This window comes from Procambarus clarkii, chromosome 82, assembly GCF_040958095.1.
Source record: "Procambarus clarkii isolate CNS0578487 chromosome 82, FALCON_Pclarkii_2.0, whole genome shotgun sequence".
In the NCBI taxonomy this organism is placed as follows: domain Eukaryota; kingdom Metazoa; phylum Arthropoda; class Malacostraca; order Decapoda; family Cambaridae; genus Procambarus; species Procambarus clarkii.
Window position 1 is genome coordinate 5,218,675 of NC_091231.1, and position 20,680 is coordinate 5,239,354.

Here is a 20,680-nt window from a genome sequence, read left to right on the forward strand (position 1 = left end):
AGGGTAATCCTTCTAGCTCCTTGGTGGCCAACCCAGTCATGGTTTCAAGCGTTGCTTCCTTGGTGTCTGAACCCGGGCATTTTTGTGTGGCTCCTCCTCTTTCAGAGGGTAGGACTGATGACATACTTTGCTGGTTCAACCTTCTCCCCCACTCTTAACATCTAGAGTTTTTGACGCATGTGTATCACCATCTCTATGGTGATCAGGCGGCTGGTTTAATGGTGTCCCACCTGCGTTTCATGGTGACAGTATAATGTCTCTTTGCAGGCCTTCTGTTACTTTCTCTCTTTGTTGTTGTTCCTCAGTTTCTGATTGGGCTATTCTGTCCTTTCTTTTTTGGCTTTTCCTAGATTGGCATCTTGTGCCAAATACTGTTGCCTCTTATCTTGCAGTGTTGGCAGAGCTGCTCCAGCTTGCTTTCGAGGTCGGTGTCTCTTCGGCCCCGTTTCTGTCTCACTCCTGCCTGCTCATGCACTGCCTGAGTCTGCCTGGTCTCTGGACTGGGTTCTTTATTTTCTTTTGTCCGTTTGGTTTAAGGTGGCCCGTCTGGTCCAGGATTGTTTTCAGAAAGATTTTGTTTGCTTTATCTGGCTTCCAGTTGTTGGGTGAGGGCTTCATGCTCACCTTCAGCGCTGATGCGTTTGTTCTTTTGACTCTGGTGGGAGCTTTGTTCATTTGCAACCAGCTCCTTCTTTTCTAGTGAAGAATGAATCGGTTTGCTTCCGGAGGGGCCCTTTGGTGGTGGTTGCTTGGTTGGTTCAGCAGGGAATGTATCATGTGCTGTGTGCAGTGGCGTCATTACACTGCTACCTTCGTATCACCAATTCTGCTTCGGTGGCCTCCTTGTGGATTTATCTGATTTTCCTGGTTCCCTGTTCCAGGGCTTGTGTTTCTCAGGTCATCTGCAGTAACATAACTCGAGCCAGCCTGCAGTCTACCCTTGTGCCCATGATGTTTGTAAGTATGATGTTCAGTAATCTTTGCTAATGTGTCTTGGGCTGAGATTTGGGTACAAGGATTTTGCTGATCAAACAGGGTCTTGGCAGCCAGATATCTTGTGAACATTCCTGGTTCTCAGTGGCCTTGTGTGGCCTTGGGATCATGTTTCGTGGCTGTAAATTGCTTCTTTGTCTAATATCTGCTGTGGTTCCTCCTTGGTATGTGCTGGTTTTCTTCTTTCTCCATGAATACTTAGCCTCAGGGAGCCACAAGGGTCTTTTCCCAGAAAACCAGCATTGAATGTAATGAAACAACACTTTCTGGGCAAGCCCCAGTGGCTCCCTAACACCCTCCCTTTCCCAGGGTGTCGGGGTTGGTTTTCATCAAAATAAGAACTGGCGATGAAGCAGCCAGCTGACACGATTTTTCTCCCTCCTCCCCCAAAATGAGGGTGGAGATGGGACAAACTAGCTCGCACAAGTTTCACAAATTGTTTATCCTTTGTTTACATTACTGGGGAGTTGTTTTGGCTGTTTTGAGGCTGTGGTCTTGTTTCTAACCAAGCAATGGCCTGTTTTGTTTTGCTGCCTTTCTGGGTGCCTTGCCTCAGTGGTGGCAGACATGAATAAATTTACATGAAGTTTTTCACACCATGCCACTGCTCCCTGTGCCTCTCCGAGGGGGCCAGGCTCTGACACATGGTTCCCGTAGGCCAAATAAGAATTCAACAATTAATGGCATCGTGTAATCTGGCACTATATCAGTATAGTAATTCTTGGAGTCACAGCAGCTCGCCTAAAAATTGGCATTTCATTACATTCAATGCTGGTTTTTAAAGTATCTGATTTGTTCGTCATTTAAATAATATGTTATATACTTTTGTATTCTTCTTTCAGATGGCCTGTACTGCCTTAATATCAGCCATTTGTTATGCAGCACTTGCCATTGTTACATCTCCTGTATTTGTGAGAGCTGTCATTGGTCCTGTCAGAATTACTCAATTAGTGATGATCTTTTCCTGCGCATCAAGCATTCTGAGCTTCTTACATGCCATTGCCTGCTTGGCTTTTCCCAGTGGTGTGAGATCACCTCCACGCTTTATCAAGACATTTGCTGACCGTCTCTCATCAATTGAGTTCTCTGTAGAGGGATTCAACATTAGGGAAGCCTTATCATCATCATCAGCTGCAGTGTCAAGTGCTGCCGTAACCCTAAGAAACGAATTTCAAGAAAGTAATACATTATGTTGGAATATCATCTCTTTAGTAAGTATGGAGTAGAACATTAATTTCTTATTGTTAGTTTTCACAATAGTTGCATGTAAGCAGACACTCGAGACCTTGAAGTATATAGTAAGTTGTACTGTAGAGGATTAATATTCTACCATACACAGCTCATTGTCAACAAAACATTGCAATTGTATATAACACAGATGAAGCAGTCAATCAATTTTAGTTGCGGATGGGAATAAAGTACTCAGGAAATGTATTAAAGTGAAGTGAAAGAGATAAGTGAAATGAATACAAAAATAAAAATTAAGCCAAGAAAACTCTTTGTTTTCATACACAATGAAAGATAGTTAAGAAAAGGCTTACACCAGGAATGACTAATGCAGTGCACAGGAGGGGAACCAGGGAGTGTGGTGCACAGGAGGGGAGCCAGGGAGTGTAGTGCACAGGAGGGGGGAACCAGGGAGTGTGGTGCACAGGAGAGGGAACCAGGGAGTGTGGTGCACAGGAGGGGGAACCAGGGAGTGTAGTGCACAGGAGGGGGAACCAGGGAGTGTGGTGCACAGGAGAGGGAACCAGGGAGTGTGGTGCACAGGAGGGGGAACCAGGGAGTGTAGTGCACAGGAGGGGGAACCAGGGAGTGTGGTGCACAGGAGGAGGAACCAGGAAGTGTAGTGCACAGGAGGGGAACCAAGGAGTGTAGTGCACAGGAGGGGGAACCAGGGAGTGTAGTGCACAGGAGGGGGAACCAGGGAGTGTAGTGCACAGGAGGAGGAACCAGGAAGTGTAGTGCACAGGAGGGGAACCAAGGAGTGTAGTGCACAGGAGGGGGAACCAGGGAGTGTAGTGCACAGGAGGGGGAACCAGGGAGTGTAGTGCACAGGAGGGGAACCAAGGAGTGTAGTGCACAGGAGGGGGAACCAGGGAGTGTAGTGCACAGGAGGGGAACCAAGGAGTGTAGTGCACAGGAGGGGGAACCAAGGAGTGTGGTGCACAGGAGGGGGAACCAGGGAGTGTAGTGCACAGGAGGGGGAACCAGGGAGTGTAGTGCACAGGAGGGGAACCAGGGAGTGTAGTGCACAGGAGGGGAACCAGGGAGTGTAGTGCACAGGAGGGGAACCAGGGAGTGTAGTGCACAGGAGGGGGAACCAGGGAGTGTAGTGCACAGGAGGGGAACCAGGGAGTGTAGTGCACAGGAGGGGGAACCAGGGAGTGTGGTGCACAGGAGGGGAACCAAGGAGTGTAGTGCACAGGAGGGGGAACCAGGGAGTGTGGTGCACAGGAGGGGGAACCAGGGAGTGTAGTGCACAGGAGGGGGAACCAGGGAGTGTAGTGCACAGGAGGGGAACCAGGGAGTGTAGTGCACAGGAGGGGAACCAGGGAGTGTAGTGCACAGGAGGGGAACCAGGGAGTGTAGTGCACAGGAGGGGAACCAGGGAGTGTAGTGCACAGGAGGGGGAACCAGGGAGTGTAGTGCACAGGAGGGGAACCAGGGAGTGTAGTGCACAGGAGGGGGAACCAGGGAGTGTGGTGCACAGGAGGGGAACCAAGGAGTGTAGTGCACAGGAGGGGAACCAGGGAGTGTAGTGCACAGGAGGGGGAACCAGGGAGTGTAGTGCACAGGAGGGGGAACCAGGGAGTGTAGTGCACAGGAGGGGGAACCAGGGAGTGTGGTGCACAGGAGGGGGAACCAAGGAGTGTAGTGCACAGGAGGGGGAACCAGGGAGTGTGGTGCACAGGAGGAACCAGGGAGTGTAGTGCACAGGAGGGGAACCAGGGAGTGTGGTGCACAGGAGGGGGAACCAAGGAATGTAGTGCACAGGAGGGGAACCAGGGAGTAGAAAAAATTGTGAACCCAAAAAAGGAGCAGCAGAACACAGGTAAGTTTAGGAATCGTATGAGTCTGCAACAATGAGTAACAAAAGTGACAAAATTGTTTTAAGCAATGGGGTGATTGTAACCAGTGTTACAATCACTCCTCAACTCAAACTGTTAATTATGGTTTATGCCACCCACATGTTTATTCTGCATGGTGACTTGTATAGTCCCTGCATACAGTACTTTTATTTAGAAGTGTACCTAAAGGTTCCTACCTGCTTGATGGGGTTCTGGGAGTTCTTCTACTCCCCAAGCCCGACCCGAGGCCAGGCTTGACTTGTGATAGTTTGGTCCACTAGGCTGTTGCTTGGAGCGGCCCGCAGGCCCACATACTCACCACAGCCTGGTTGGTCTGGCACTCCTTGCAGGAAACTTTTTTTGGGGGGCTACACATGTCCAAATAAACCCAATCTCCCTAGTTGGGCTCACATGGTTATTGGAGATGTAGGGAAGAGGAGGTTAATCCAGTTCTCTATGGAAGCTTTCTTCCCAAGGTTTTGCAGTGGGTGAACAGGTTTAAGAATCTTTTCCCCTCCTAGAAGATCCTTTAGCAACTAGTCCTGTAATTCTGCTGGACTTGAGGGTATTTTCCCCCAGTTTAACACTCCTTGTTGGGAATGGATTTTAAATTGTTTGCCTAGTTTTATGGTATAGTGGCTTAAGGATCCCTGCCATAAAGGTAGGAAGTGGAATGCTATCAAACCTAATATGGTTCAGGTGTATGAACTATACAAAAAAATTCCTTATATTTAAACCATTTGATGGGAAGTCGGTAGCTGAATTAAGTGTGTGAGACATTAACCGATCATTTGTCTCATGTGAACTGTATTGAGAGCTCCTTGTGCCTATACTTTTATCAACTTACCTGAGAATCATGAACTATCCATGCACCATTAACATAAAAGACCCTAAAATATCCTAATCGTAACCTATTATAATAGAAGTTAAGCTATTAACCTCTATTATAATAACTTAGTATTAGGATGTTTCAGGGTCTTTTATCCATTACAGTATTCTCCCATTTATTCCATGTGCCTGTAATCTCCTTGCCAGTCTTTCATGTGGTACCTTGTCAAAAGCTTTAGCAAAGTCCATGTAAACTATATCTACTTGAAGTCCTTTGTCTAAATAGCCGGTTACCATTTCCATAAATGTGAGCAGGTTAGTAAGGCAGGATCTATTTTCAACAAACCCATGTTGCATTGATTTTAGTGAACCATTGTCAACAAGTGATTTTCCATCATTGCAAATTAGCCTTGGATTTCTTTATTTAAGTGTTACTAATCAGTAATCACTTCTGGAGCAACTGATTAACACAGATTTATTTTGTGGACAAAACAGAACTTGTGATTTGTTCAATATAATGATTATTAAGTGTTACTACTCTAATGTTATCATTCTAAGCCCTGAGGCTGTGAGATGCATTGTTATGACCTAACAATTTCTAATATTTAATTATAATTTTGAGTACATGCAGTTTTATGCAAAACCGGAAGCCAATCATAGTCACAGATCCTGAAATGTTTACATATTGGAGTGCACTATTCCTAGAACAACATCTCTAGTTCATTATTTCAAGTGAACTCATTTATGTTGAGTCTTATGTAACAAATCCTTGGTTATAGAACACACTCATTTTTCCATAAGGTGATTAGTAATATATAGCTCAGTCTGATAAGAAGTGGAGTGTTCAGGAATTCAGGAATACTTCCCCTTTTAATATTGAGCATTTATTATATTAATAATCTACAATAAGGTACTCACTTAATTGTACTCACCTAATTGTGCTTGCGGGGGTTGAGCTTTGGCTCTTTGGTCCCGCCTCTCAACTGTCAATCAACTGGTGTACAGATTCCTGAGCCTACTGGGCTCTATCATATCTACATTTGAAACTGTGTATGGAGTCAGCCTCCACCACATCACTTCCTAATGCATTCCATTTATTAACTACTCTGACACTGAAAAAATTCTTTCTAACGTCTCTGTGGCTCATCTGGGTACTAAGTTTCCACCTGTGTCCCCTTGTTCGTGTCCCACCCGTGCTGAAGAGTTTGTCTTTGTCCACCCTGTCAATTCCCCTGAGAATTTTGTAGGTGGTTATCATGTCTCCCCTAAGGTGTATTTATACTGATGTACTTGTAATTTACTTTGTCCTCAGGTTGTGTCTCTTCTGGCAATAATACTTATCAGCAGTGGATTTGTTGGAAATTATTACTGGCCAAGCATTTTGATGTTGTGTGGGGATGCTGTAGTCTTCTTTCGCTCCATGCCAGCAGCAGTGACAGAACTGGCTTATCATCAGTTAGATAATGTTCCAGTTTTGTGGGTAAGTATGCAAGGGAGACTATTATGTTTTATAAAATATATACAGTAGAACCTCGAGTGATGACTGCCTCAAATGGCAACCATTTTGGGTAACAAACACCCCGATCGCCGACAATTCGTCTCGTTAGGCGACCGCTTGTTTGAATAACGTTAACCCCAAATGGTGGGGTCGGGGGCTGCTTCTCGCACATTCTCGGACACCTCTGACGATGCAAATAAATTATTTTTCTTTGTATAAAGATGCTATTGATGCTGGGATGTTGCAAATCATTGACTTTTTGTAGAAAAATGAAATGAACTTTTTTAAAGAAAGAACAAATGTCAAAAAGGTTCGTTTGGTGTTTGTCAGGTAGGCTGCTCCATGTTTCTTATAAAAAAAAATGAAGAATTTTGAAAAACAACAAATTTCAAAAAGGTTCGTTCGATGGTCGGCAGGTAGGCTGTTCCATGTTTCTTAAATAAAAAAAGTTGAAACAATTTGAAAAACGGACAAATGCCATAAAGGTTCGTTCAGTGTTTGTCGGGTAGGCTGCTCCATCATTGAGAAATAAATGAAAAATACAAAACAAATGGGACACATTTGAAACAAAGAAAGATTGCTATTGCTATTTTTTTTTTAGTTTCTCAGTCTTTTCTTAATGTGTTCTGCAAGGCAGAATTTTTAGTAATTCTTGTTTGATTGTCAGGTTAGAGAACTTTGTACTCTTCTTTGTAAATAGGTTTTCCTGTTCTTTTCAGTCCATTCAACTTCCTCTGGTTTTTCTGGTGAAGAATGAGATTTCAGCTTTCTGGAGGAGGTCTTTTGGTAATTGATGCTTGATTTCTCCTGGCCAATCACACTTTATCCTGTGGCCACTGTTCATCTGTATCTGTTCATTTGTATCTGGTTCACGGTGTATCTGGTAGATACACTGTTAGCCTTGTGTCCATGGTCTCATTCCAGGGTTCAGTTGTCTCAAGTGGTCTAGGATGTGGTTCAGTTGATGAGCTAACTGGGTGTGTTCCCCTAGGCTTATGATGTTTGCATGTTGAGGCTCTGTGTGCTTTTTTTTTTTTTTTTTTTTGGTAAAATGTCACTATCTTGCATTTGGACTTGGGGTTTTTGATGCTCAAATAGGGTGCTTGGTCAGTGTTCCTAGATAATGTTGCACTTGTGAGGTGTTAAGTCAGCTGACCCACACATGAATCCACCTGTGTGAATTAAACTCCTTCACCCCTTCACAATCAGTCTTCCTGATTTCTTTCAACGTTTTCCATGCTGAGATAACTCTTGGGAGCTCCTGAAGGGGCCCTCACAAAAAACCAGCATTAAATGTAATTAAACATCTGTTTCATGTGGGTACCTTGGTAGCTCCCCATCCTGTCCTTGCCCCCCTTTCCTGAGAGTTCAAAGGTAATGTGTTGGGGTGGTGTGTGAATAATAGGAGTGGTGTCAATGATTCCCTGGTGATTGGGGATGCCATTTGGTGATCAGGAGTTACAAACCAGTGGCCTAGCTTGGATAATGATTGTTTACATAGAGCCTGCATTGCAAATGTGATACATATGCAGTTGTTAGTTTTGGTGTTTTCAACCTTTCTGGTGGCTTTTCTGGGGGGAGCCCCGTCGGCTCCCCGGAGCTTTACCGGCTGATATGCTAATGTCAGACTTTGGCATCAGTCATGTGTATGGAGTTCTAGGGCCTACCGGGGACCACGAGCCAGAACCTGGCCCCCTCAGAGAGGCAAGGGGAGCAATGGCCTATAGAAACCCCCGTGTGGTTGGAAGCATTCTATGTCTGCCATCGACCGGGTCAAGCATCCAGAAAGGTAAGCATTCCAAAACAAACCCCTATTCTGGTGAAAATTGCTACCTAAGCCGAACTAGTGAATAGAACTCTTCAACAGAAAACACGGAAACTAGTATGACGTCATTCGTCACCGCGCCGCTGTCTGCGCAGCTCCCCCCTCCCCGGGAGGGGGAACGGGGAGCCCCAGACCTCCCACGCCGGCTATCCACCCATCAGTTCTTCGGCTGATGCTATAGGCAATGGTTATGTGCTCCGGCTCCAGTGGTTGTTTCAGCACTGTACCTAGAGTGTGGTGTCTGTTTTCTAGGTGGTGCGTGAGCCGGGTGTGTTTCTTCAGTACTCGGGCTGCATGCGCCTAGGGTTCCCTTCCCTAGGTGCCCTGTAAGTACTGCCCTTGGGGCTTGGGGCCACCTTCCACAAGTTCTTTGGGTCCTGCCCCTGCTTGGCCGTTTACCGCTTGGTTTTCGGCCGCTCTTTGTGTGCTCGGGTGTTCTGTCTCCCTTGTTCGCCTTAGAGTAAGGGGCAGTGTTTGCACTGGTGGGGCGCGGGGTACTGTGCAGCTTGTCTTTACCAATCATAGCGGCCGGCTCTGTTCCGCTTGGGTACGCTGTCCTCTTGCGGGGTTTTCTTTTTCTTTTGTTTATATACCTGGTGGGGGGGTCTGCCTTCGTTCTTGCCCCTTGTGTCCCTTGTGTTCTGAGTATTTCTGGTGGTACCCCCTGCTAGGTCCCCGTGAGTGTACACGTCCCGGGGGTTCAGCTCTTAGAAAGTTGTTTGGTAGCTTGGGTGCCGGTTAGCAGTACCCTGCCTGGGATTACCTGAGCGCGAGTCCTCTTAAAGTAAACGCTCGGGACCCTGGGAAACCCCTGGGGGCGCGCGGGTCCGATGGATGTGACCCCAGAGCCCCCCCCTCGCTTCCAGCGAGTTTGAGGGTTGCTCTCACCTTTTGTCTCTGGGTGACTCTCTGTTTTGCCTCCGTCTGCTGCCTGTGGGGTCGGTGACACCTTCGACCCGGTGTCCTGCGAGTTTGGTTGCTCGTTGTGGCTCGGTTACCCAGTTGTGCTAACAAAGCGGGTGCGGGCAGCAGGGGCGTTGCACTTGAGCCTTGGTGGTGGCAACGTTCTCGTGGTTTCCTCCCCGGGAGCCCCGGGGCTGCCCCGTTGTATTTCGTTTTGGGACTTGGGGGTGTTGGTTGCTTCGGTTCCATCCACGCCCCCTTGTCTTTCCCCTGGTTCACCCTTCCTGCCTGTATCCGGTTCCTTACCGTCTGTAGGTTCAGGGCGGGGTGTTTGGTGGTGTTGAGACTCGGGCAGTCTCGGGGAATTCCCCTTCCGGGGTAGTGACGGGGGCATTTGGGCCTGTTCCTCCAGCCGTGTTGTATGAGTCTGCCAGTGGGCTCCCTTCCTTAGTGTTTTCACGGCTGCCCCGGTTTTCTGGTACGGCCGGGGCTTTGGGGGAACGGCTCGGCCCCGGGGCCTGTCGTGTAGGTTCCCGGGGCTGGGGAGGGGCTGACTTGGGGGGGGCCTTGGCCCCGTTAGACCCCGTGGGGGGTTTTATCCCCCTCTCGGCGGGGCTTGTGGTTACGCGGAGTGGGGTCTTTCCTCCCCACTCGCCGTACGTGCTGTTGGACGTCGGCCCCTCCCCGGGCTCGGTTCCTTGGCCTTTGAGTCGGTTGGTTCCGTCCTGTGGGTGGATGTTTCCTCCCCCGCTTTTTGGGACGGTGTTTTTGTCATGTTTCCCCGTTCGATGGGGTTCTGCGTGACTTTTGATCTCGGGTGCGCCTGCGCCTTCGTGTGCCTTCGGGACTAGTGTTGGCTTCTGTGTTCTCGAGGGTACGGGAAGGTTTTTCGCTACTTCCCGCATTATTGGAACGTCTGTCGGCTCCTAGTACTTGTCGCCCTGTTGGGCTACTTGTCGCCCTGTTGGGCTACTTGTCGGCCGTTTGGGCTACTTGTCGCCCGTTTGGGCTACTTGTCACCCGTTTGGGCTCCTTGTCGCCCGTTTGGGTTCCCTTTTTTTGGGCTCTTTGCTTCTTTGGCCGGTTTTATTGTTTCTGCTTCCTCTTTTGGCCCTTTTTCTCGTGCAATAGTCCTGGCTGGCGCCTTCCCGCAGGGAGGGTGTGCGGTTCGGCCAGCGTGTTATGCGCATGCGCCGTGGAGTTTGTTTTGGTCTGGGCGATGGTTCAGTGCTGGGGTTTTGCGCCCTTTTTTGCTACAGTGCTTCGCCTCTCGTTCTTCTCCCTGGCTGCGGTATGTGCCCCTTTGCGCCAGGGGTGTCCTGGTTCCCAGTTGTGGGGAGGACGCCGCGGTTTTCTGTGTCATGGGTGTGGACCGCCTCCTTCGCCTCTCCCTGTTCTCCTGCGGGTCCGGCTCTGGCGTCTTCACCTGGCGGTGCTCCCAAGTTCTTCTGGGCACGGTTGAGTCGTGTCAAGTTCGAGCCACCATTCGCCAGGTGAGTTTCTGCGGTCTGGCGTCTTTTGGCCGGGCGCTGGATGCGGCGGTGTTCATATACCTGTCTTTATTTAGGTATAATTTTGTACGACTGAGACCGTTCGCACACCAGTGACTGTCCCTTTATCACCCCTTCCTGTCCCCCTCATGTGCATGTCCAACCCATGCTGGAGTCGTTCAGGGGACCCTCCTTTTTTAATGTTGTGAGGTGTGGGGGTTGTAGGGTTGGTTCTGTACTCACCTGGTGAGGCTCCTGGCTGTGCTTGCAGGATTTGAGCTCTGGCTCTTGGGTCCCGCCTATCTGGTAGAACTTGCGGGATAGTACCAGTGGAGTGCAGTGGTGCTATTGGCACTTTTGGGGAACACTGTATTACCATCAGTGGTCTGTGCTTGTTACACGACCTACTTGCGAGCATAAGCCTTCTTGCTGGTTCGTCCGTGGACTTCCTGGGCGCACTGGCCTGTTTTCGTATGGCAGTTCCGGCCCGTCCTGGTTGTGGGGGTCTGTGGGCCGGTGGACTGCTCCTAGCAGCTGCCTGGTGGGCCATCCTCTGGCCGGTCTGGCCTGACCTTGGGCCGGGCTTGAGGTGTAAAAGAGCTCCCAGTACCTCATCCAGCAGGTATCGAGCGGGGTTTCTCCGCCGTCGGTCGCCTGGTGCAGTTTTCTGGGCCTGCAGGGTTTTGTCGTGTCTCCGTTGGCCCTGTCTGGGGTCTGCCTGCTCCGTTCTCTGCCTTTGCAGAGGGGAGTTGTTATTTACATGTTGCATGTTGCAGTGGTGCCTGTTGCTGCTGCTGCTGCACGTGAGCATTGGTACAGTGTTTCACGGTGGCGTGTCCTTGTTCCTGTGTCCGGTTGTGGAGTGGCGCTTTGCTGCCGTTTTGTGCCTGGGGATTGCGTGGGGTTTTTGTCCCTGCCTGATTGTCCACCCCTGGTTGTTCTCCTGTTTTTTTTTTTGTGCTTCTGCTCTTTCTTCCTGCCTCTTCTGCAGCAGGAATGTTCTGCGTGTGTTCTTAGGCGTTGGTCAGCCTGTGTCCTGTGATGTGCTTCTTTGTCTCGGTCTGTTGCAGTTGTTCGTGCCCCTTGGTTCGGGTCCTGTTCTGGCAGCGACCCTTCCGCCTTCTTTGGTTTTCCTAGCTTGCCCTGCCGGTTGTTGTTGTTTTATTTTTTTGGGGGGGTTCTTGCGATGTTTCGCGTCGGACCCGTCGTTTCTGAACTCCTGGCGGGCTTGCATGCTTCGGAGTTTTTCTGTTCGGCAGACGTTCCATCTCCTTGTGCCGCCTGGGTTTCGGTGGTCGCGCCCGAGATCTTCTCGCGGCTCCGCCTTTTTCCTGGGCTCGGGGGGGCCTTGTCGGGGCTGCTTATGTTCTGCCTCGTGGTCTCGCCTCCGGTTGGTGGTCGGGTGGCTTCGTGGTAGGTGTCCCACCTGCGTGCTTTCTTGGCGGCAGTATGGGGTATTTTGGCGGTCCTTCCTTTTCCTGTCCCTTCTTCGGTGGGTCCTTCTTGTTGGCTTGGTTTACTCTCGGCTTGGTTTTCTAGTGGGGGTTGGGGGCCGTCGTCTTGCCACATACTGTCGCCTCTTTTCGTGCGGCGCAGGCGGAGCCGCTTCAGCTTGCTTTCGGTCTTGGTGTTGCTTCTGCACCGTTAGTCAGCTGTCTTGTGCGTCATTTCACCTCCGGCCTGTTCGTGCGCCGCTTGCACCATCCTGGTCTCTGGTCAGCGTGCTCTGTCTTCTCCTCGGTTGGTAGTGCCCCTTCGGTTCCGGTGTGTTTTTTCGTCGGCTCTTTCCTTTGGGCCTTTGCCTCTGGGGGTCGGTTCGCTGTGTTTTCTTGCTCCTTCGGTTTTCGCGTTTTGGTTGTTTGATGGCAGCAGTCTCCATCTTTTCTGGCGCGGGGTGGGGCTGCTGCATTCTGGAGGGGTCCAGGGTTTGTTGGTGCTTTGTTGGTCGGGCCGGGGGGGTGTCGTTTTTGTGTTCAGTGGCGGCCCTCTGCTGTTGTTTGCGTGCCACGGCGTTTGGGTCCGGAGCGCGTTTTTGCGTTGATCCGGTTCTGTTCTTCCCGGTTCGCGGGTGATGGTGTCCCGGGTGGTCAGCCGTGTTCTTGCGGCTAAGCTGCCTGTGTTCTTCCCTCATGCCTGTGGCGTTCGTGGCTTCGCTGCTCTCGCTGCCGTCTGGGCGACGTGGCCTTGCAGTCTTTCGGGCATGGATTTTTGGTGTTCGTGCAGGGGCCTTGCTGCTCGTGGTTCTCGTGTTGTTCCCGGGATTTTCGGGGCTGTGGCGCCTTGGGTTGGCGTTTGCTGCCGGTTGTCTCGCCTCCTTGGGGGGTGCGTGGTGTCCGCCTCCCGGTTTTGTCCCTTTGACCTTCCTCTGTGGGTAGTTAGCTCCGGGGAGCCGACGGGGCTCCCCCCAGAAAACCAGCGTTGAATGTAATGAAACGCCATTTTCTGGGTGAGACCCGGAGGCTCCCCGGCAACCCTCCCTCCCTCCGGTCGGCGTTTTTCGCGTGTTTTGACATCCAGCCTCAGAACTGATGGGTGGATAGCCGGCGTGGGAGGTCTGGGGCTCCCCGTTCCCCCTCCCGGGGAGGGGGGAGCTGCGCAGACAGCGGCGCGGTGACGAATGACGTCATACTAGTTTCCGTGTTTTCTGTTGAAGAGTTCTATTCACTAGTTCGGCTTAGGTAGCAATTTTCACCAGAATAGGGGTTTGTTTTGGAATGCTTACCTTTCTGGATGCTTGACCCGGTCGATGGCAGACATAGAATGCTTCCAACCACACGGGGGTTTCTATAGGCCATTGCTCCCCTTGCCTCTCTGAGGGGGCCAGGTTCTGGCTCGTGGTCCCCGGTAGGCCCTAGAACTCCATACACATGACTGATGCCAAAGTCTGACATTAGCATATCAGCCGGTAAAGCTCCGGGGAGCCTCCGGGTCTCACCCAGAAAATGGCGTTTCATTACATTCAACGCTGGTTTTTTCTTGGTAACTGTGGTGATCCTGGATTGCCATACTCCTCTTTCCTGTACAGAGTGAACCAGATTCTGCTTCTAGTTTCTAGTAGGTGATTGTGAATTGATAAGATTCCAGTGTGGCATTGAAGGTTTAATGGGTATTGAGGTAGGTAGATCAGGAAGCTACCGAGGAATCCATCAGAAAGGTGTGTTTTTGTGGCTACACTTAGTTTTCAAAAGTATTTCATATGATATGTACTGACCCTGGGATGGATTAGGGTACACTCATCAATTATGCTAATGTGATTGGTCGGATTTGGTTGGGAAATCAGTTTTTGAGCATAATCGTAAAAACTTTCAGCAATGATGTGGTATGTAAGTGCCGTTTCTTTTCTTTGTTTCAGAAAGTTTTGCAAATCATCCCAGAAGACATTATCTTGTTAACTGGTTCCATTGGAGCTTTCTGCTATTTATATCCTGCAGTGCATGTTGCGTCTGGCATTATAAACATCTTGTTTGTAATTTTCCAGGTTAGTAATCTTGTATGGTATGGCATGTGTGTTTATTGTACTAATACAAATGTAATTTTTTTTTTTTTTTTTTTTTTTTTTTTTTTTTTTTTTTTTTTTTTTTTTTTTTGAGATATATACAAGAGTTGTTACATTCTTGTACAGCCACTAGTACGCGTAGCGTTTCGGGCAAGTTCTTAATCCTATGGTCCCTGGAATACGATCCCCTGCCGTGAAGAATCGTTTGATTTATGTTTGTTTTATGCAACATGGTCAGAAATCCAGGCTACTTTAACCTTTTGTGAACAAGAATTGTTTCATTGGTGGTGAGCACAACACCCAGGGTTGTTATTAGGTCTAGTGTAAGATTTAAAACTCCTTCGAGTCTCCAGTAATCAGATGCCTTCTTTGAAAAAATCATGAGCACCTATCCTGGGTGTGAGAGCCTCAGTACTAACACAGCAACCAAGGGTAGTGCATGTTCCTGCAGCTCACAGCACCATCATGTAGCTTGTGTGATACAGCATCACTTCATAATTACTAAATAAATAAGTATCCACAATTATTTATATTTGATACTGACATAGAAGACCCTGAGTCAAAAAGATCATGTACAAGGTTTAGATATCAGTAAACCTGATCTTGATGACAATGTTCCCAAAGCAAGTCAGACAGAACGCAGCCGTGATTTTTGCAGAATGTGAAAAATGACTCGTGCAGGATTTAGTGACCAGCGATTGTGAATCATTGATGTCATTGTGATATTTCCTCACTCCACCATAGCTAAAGTGACTAGGAACATTTTTTTTTCCCCTGTGATCAGGGAATGCATTTTAACAATACTATATTCAAAAGAAAATTAATTTAGTTTTTTTGTGTGTGCACCACAGGAGTCACATGTGTTGGAGTTAAATAATTTTGGAACCCTCCTCAATTTGGGGAAGTTTTCTAGTGAGGCTCCCTGTTGTTAGCACTCTGGATAGCTCCACCCAACTCAAATTACACCAAGCCCTTGCAAGTCATTGTAAACCACCAGAAAGCAGAGGCCAGCACCTTGTGGCCCCCCTCTATAGAGGCGCAGTGAATGTGAGAATATGAAATCACTCTGATAAACACCAGAAAGGTAGAGCAAGACAAGAGAGACAACAGCAAGGTAAATAAAACCCCCAAAACTATCCACCCAATTCTTAGGTGATTCATCTTCTAGTAGCAACTGCCCACCACCAGTCACAGCACATCCAGCTACTGGAACTACCCAGTCATTTTGGAGGTCAAACGGTGTCCTAGCCACACTTTATCTCGTCAAAATTCCTGGGCCTAGTCATCCATGTGTAGCTTTGGGCCGTAGGTTACAGCCAGCTGTTTCAACTTCGAGTTGAGGCGCAAATGACGACCACCTCCTAGGTAAGCCCCTCTTTTCCTTATCTTTGGTTAGGTAACGCCAGGAAACCAAAGGGGCTTCCCTCAGAAATCCAGCGTTGAATGTAATGAAATGCCATTTTCTGGGTGAGCCCCCAGGAGGTTCCCTCCCTCCTGATCGGCGGTATTTTCGCATGGGTTTTGATGCTCAGCCTCCAAACTGGAGTGATTGTGTAGCAGGCGCAAGGGGTCCTGAGTGAGCTGCGTGGACAAGCGGCATGGTGGTGGATTGTAACATTTGCTTGTTCCTTTAGGTGGCGGGCAGGGGGGGGAGGAGTTCTGCTTCTCTGTTTGGTCTTTGGTTTTTCTTACCTTGTGAGGTCTGTTTTGTTATGCCTACCTTTCTGGGAGCCAACCCCGGTCGATGGCAGATATGGAATGCTTCCAACTATATGGGGGTTTCTATAGGCCATCACTCCCTTTGCCTCTCTGAGGGGGGTGCCAAGTTCTGGCTTGTGGTTCCCAGTAGGCTGAACTCCAATTAACTGATGCCCCAGACTAATATAACACACACCAGCCTGATAGCTCCAGGGAGCCAATGGGGCTACCCTCAGAAAAGCCATACAAGAAAAAATCAAATCGACCTACACTGGAGGAGACAAGTAACTACAAGAGTGCAAAGATGAGCCAGAGCGTAGATACCCAAGGGATATACAGTAAAGGTGCCAAAAGGGTAACCAAAAACTGCCACCAACTCGCAAACCATAGAGAATGCTAGATACCAAAAGCAGCATTCACATGGTATGGCCAATGGCAACGGCAAAGCCGCAGAAGGCATCCTGGGTTTGCAAATGACAGCTCCAGTAAAGGTAAAAAGGGCACCTCTTGGGAGAGCCCCTACCTTTCTTGATGCCAGCTCATGTCATGATTTCAGTAGTAGTATGGCTATATTTGGTCATTATAAGTCGGGTATTATTTGTAATCTACATTGACAACAAATCTTGGATGGACTGGCACAATAAACTGGTTTATTTTGGTTTTATTGCATAGGGATTTGAAGCATATTAAATCTCCAGGCATTTAACTCTTATTGGGTAACAGCTAGGCCATGTGGTGTTGACTAGAAATTAACATATTTGGACTGCCAATGCCATCAAAGCAATGTCATTGTGAAGTGCAGATGATAAGAGAGATTTGGAGAACTTTAATGAGATTTAGTGGTTTTAAACAACCTTATAATAGCCATTATCATTTCGTTCTCTTTCATTTCATCTTTCATAAGACAGGACCATTGGTTTTTGTTCATAACCTGATTGTTAATGAAAATTTAGTATGCACAGGAACTTAGTATGTATATTTTTTTGGAATCCCAGTTTAATAAAAGGAATAATGCACAAGTACCTAAATTTTACATTTCTACAATTTTCTCTAAATGAGTCTTCCCTACTGCACAGACTGCTCGAATGCTGATGGACTACAGTGTACAGAATGAATTCTTGGCAGCACTTGCTCAAGTGACTGGAAGAGATGAGAATACTAACCTAATGACAGAAGCCGAGCCTAGGAATACATACACGCACTGTGATGAGGAACAAGGTAGTCTCTCTCAGGTTCATAGTGATAAAGAACAGAGCTGCATGCATCAGGTTCTCAGTACTGATGAAGGACAGAGTTGTCAAGCTCTTAGTATTGATGAAGAGCAGGGGCGTTCATCTCAGGCTTTTGCTTGAGACACTACTGAATGTGAATTATATATTCATACTTTTATGCTAAATATAATGATTAGCAGGCTGTGTTATCAAAGAGTAATTAATATGTTTTTTAGACCTATTTGCTGTTCTTGGCATGCTGAGAGTAAAATTAATATTTGTGTGCTTTGTGGTGATGTGAAGCTTCTTGGTTAGCTCAGAAAACCAAGTTATTTAGGTGTTACTTTTAGAAAAACATTATACAGTACTAAGCATTCAGTTCGAATGTTAATTCAGTCTGTTGTGTGCAATATCTTGAATACTCCATTGCTTATTGTTTTAAACATTTGCAATAGTTATGAGTGAAGATAAGTAGAAGGTTCCTATTATCACTTTACACTCCCCATACCCACAAATTTAAATGGGTTCTAAAGACACTTGATTTTGTCTACATTTTAACAATTGTTTATAGGGAGACATCACATTGTTATTAATTTAACACTTTCCTGGATTTTCGACTTGGAATTACGGGCGTTTTCCCTAACCGCTTGTCGGATCACGACGTAAATTTACGGTGCGGTTTAAAATATTTGTAAAAAATCCAGTTTAAATCCGATTTACTTGGGGTTTGTTTCAAACTCCGCGCCATGAAATTCGCGTTCTCTCGGGTAGGCCGCAAGTCACGTCAGCCTACTGGGTCGTGTGACAGGCCGTGACCCAGTGATCCGTCACGTGATCGGATCTCTCTCCCCTCGGCCGCCAAACTCGCACGTTTTCAAGGATTATTACCCGTTTGTGTGTGTTTATAACCCACTAAATTCATCAATAATGGATCCAGCACCAGGCCCAAGCGGTGTTTCGGCTACAGGAGCCTCAGAATCAAGTGGAAAAGACAGGATTACCGCCATCTATAGGAGGTTTGCTGGTATGAGGCTCACTCCCACCAAGATTCCCAATGTCTTGGATGCCTTTGATCAAGCTGAAAATGAACGAAGTGATGCAGAAGGTGAGGATGTAGAAGAAGAATTTGAAATTGGGGGCCGTAGACCCCTTGGGGATGACTCAACAGAGGATGAGACTGAAAGCCAAACTGAGGAGGAGGAGGAGGGGGCGAGTTGCGGGCGACAAGCAAGTTGTCTCTATGATTACCAACCTACACAATGCAGACACAAAGAAAGTTCAGAAAAGAAAACGAGTTCGCAGGGCAGATGGAACAGTAAGACTACAGCAGGTTGTGGTGAACAAACCACAGGCAATTGTTGACTACAATAAGTTCATGAAGGGTGTTGACCACTTTGATCAAATGGTAAAGTATTACCATTTCGCCAGGAAATGTCACAAGTGGACCAAGAAAATAACATTTTATTTCTTGCAAATGGCATTGCAAAATGCTTATGCATTGTACAAGGCCAACACAGATGATCGAAGGAAACTAACTCTGCTCCAGTTCCATGAAGTTGCTATTTGGTCTTTATTGAAATTTGACAAGGCAGAGTGGCCTGCAACAACTACACCATCTCCACATCTAGTTCATGCTCCAGACATAAATGATGACACTGGTCCTGTGTATCCTGCTGCTGACCCGTCAACACCTGGCCCGTCGGGTGTGAGGCGCCCTCTCTTCACGTCTACATCTAGTGCTGAAGCTGAATCTGATGAAGATAATTCATATTCCACATTAGTGTTTGAAAACAATAGTGAGAGCGACGATTCAGACAGTAGTTTATTGCCAACCCAGAGACAACAGCGACGTGTTGTTATAGCAGACTCGCCTGAACTATAAATTGAAACATGAGCTGGTAAAAATCCCCAAACGTCGCAGGTGTGAAGTGTGTGCAAAGTCTGGTATCAGGAAGGAAACTGGTATAGCGTGCAAGACATGCGATGTTCCACTTTGCGTCATACCTTGTTACACCACTTATCACAGGAAAAGGGTGTATTGGGTGGACAAGAAATAACCACCCGCACCAGCTTCACTCCACCTAGGAACATCTGTTGAGCAACTTCAGGAATCAGTACCTGAAGGAGGTGGAGTGGAGATAAAATGCTCAACTTATTTTACTACAATCGTCTTTGCTTTGGTAAGTACACATGATTGTCTTAGATTGTTTCAGTATTGTAGTCTATTTTCTTAGGAATATTTTGATACCTAAATGAGAACTGTAGCACGAAAACTAAAGTAAGTATACACGAAACAAGAGAAACTTTTTTTGTGGGTGTTGCGGGTGTGAGTTGGAGTGTCAAGAGCGGGTTCCGGTTGTGTGTTTTCCGTCATCTCTACAGCTGTGAATTCCAAGGAATTGTATTTGATATGCATATGTCTGTGTAGGGAATTTTATTCCGAACACTATACAAAAGAAAAAAACGGTGTGAAACAAGTATAAACTTGAAAAACATGAGCAAAGTAAAAACTTTTGACGCTCACGGGTACAAACACGCGTAAGATTTTATTCGCCGCAAATTTATTTGACGCTGTGTTGGCCAACTCTACCCTTGTTCTTATAGAACTTTCTATTGCGAACACATTGCTATAAAAATGAAATACGTAGCTCCAGACATAATGTCAGGACAGTGAAATAAGTATAAACATTCAAAGCGCTGCATCACACCAGTGTCGTCGCTGCTGAAATCACGGCTAATGCTTCGCCCAGTTCCCACACTCGTGCGGGTCACCCGATACCATAATTAGACATTGATAGACATATGTCTGGGTGGGGAATTTTATTGCGAGTTCAGTGATATCAAAATGAGCGCTGTAGGATGACTGTGAGGCTGGCAACAAACGAAAGAGTATGAACATTTACTTCCTGTTTGGGTGTCACGGCGAGTCATCTTCGTGTTTATTTACTTCGTGGTGGGATACCAAATGCTTGGGTGACATTTTATGCATATGATCTTGTAGAGAATTTTATTGCCAACGCATTGATACCAAAATGAAAAACGTAGCTCGAGAATTGATGTTAGGAGCGTGAAAAGATTATACACTTTCTGGGGGGAGCCCCGTCGGCTCCCCGGAGCTATCCCAGGCTGATATGCTAATGTCAGACTTTGGCATCAGTCATGTGTATGGAGTTCTTAGGCCTACCGGGGACCACGGCCAGAACCGGGCCCCCTCAGAGAGGCAAGGGGAGCAATGGCCTATAGAAGCCCCCGTGTAGTTGGAAGCATTCTATGTCTGCCATCGACCGGAACAGGCACCCAGAAAGGTAAGCGCCCCAAAACAAACCCCTATTCTGGTTAAAATTGGTACCTAATACCGAACTAGTGGATAGAACTCCCCAACCGAAAACAAGCAAATTAGTGTGACGTCACACTGCCGCGCCGCTGTCTGCGCAGCTCCCCCCTCCCCGGGAGGGGGAAGGGGGAGCCCCAGACCCCCCGCGCCGGCTACCCACACCTCAGTTCTTGAGGCTGATGCTATAGGCGATGGTCGTGTGCTCTGGCTCCGGTGTCGCTACTGCACTGTGCTTTGAGTGTGGTGTTAGTTTTGTGGGTGCGAGAGCCAGGAGTTATCTTCAGTACTCGGGCTGCATGCGCCTAGGGCTGCCTTCCCTAGGTGCCCTATAAG

The 20,680-nt window shown here is 47.7% G+C and overlaps 1 protein-coding gene across 6 annotated transcripts in view; it reads left to right on the plus strand.

Moving 5' to 3' along the window:
• The window catches only part of LOC123764383 (uncharacterized), a 37,045-nt gene extending 16,992 nt beyond the window's left edge, over positions 1 to 20,053 (plus strand). For 5 of the 6 annotated variants that reach the window (XM_045752105.2, XM_045752106.2, XM_045752104.2 and 2 more), the window contains 4 exons: positions 1,836 to 2,204; positions 6,205 to 6,372; positions 13,961 to 14,086; positions 16,879 to 20,053. In XM_045752105.2, coding sequence (XP_045608061.2) covers positions 1,836 to 2,204; positions 6,205 to 6,372; positions 13,961 to 14,086; positions 16,879 to 17,154 — 939 coding nt within the window. In that variant the 3' untranslated portion in view covers positions 17,155 to 20,053. The remainder of the gene's footprint in view (positions 1 to 1,835; positions 2,205 to 6,204; positions 6,373 to 13,960; positions 14,087 to 16,878) is intronic. The other variant, XM_045752108.2, reaches the window with a different exon arrangement.
• The last annotated feature ends 627 nt before the right edge of the window (positions 20,054 to 20,680 follow it).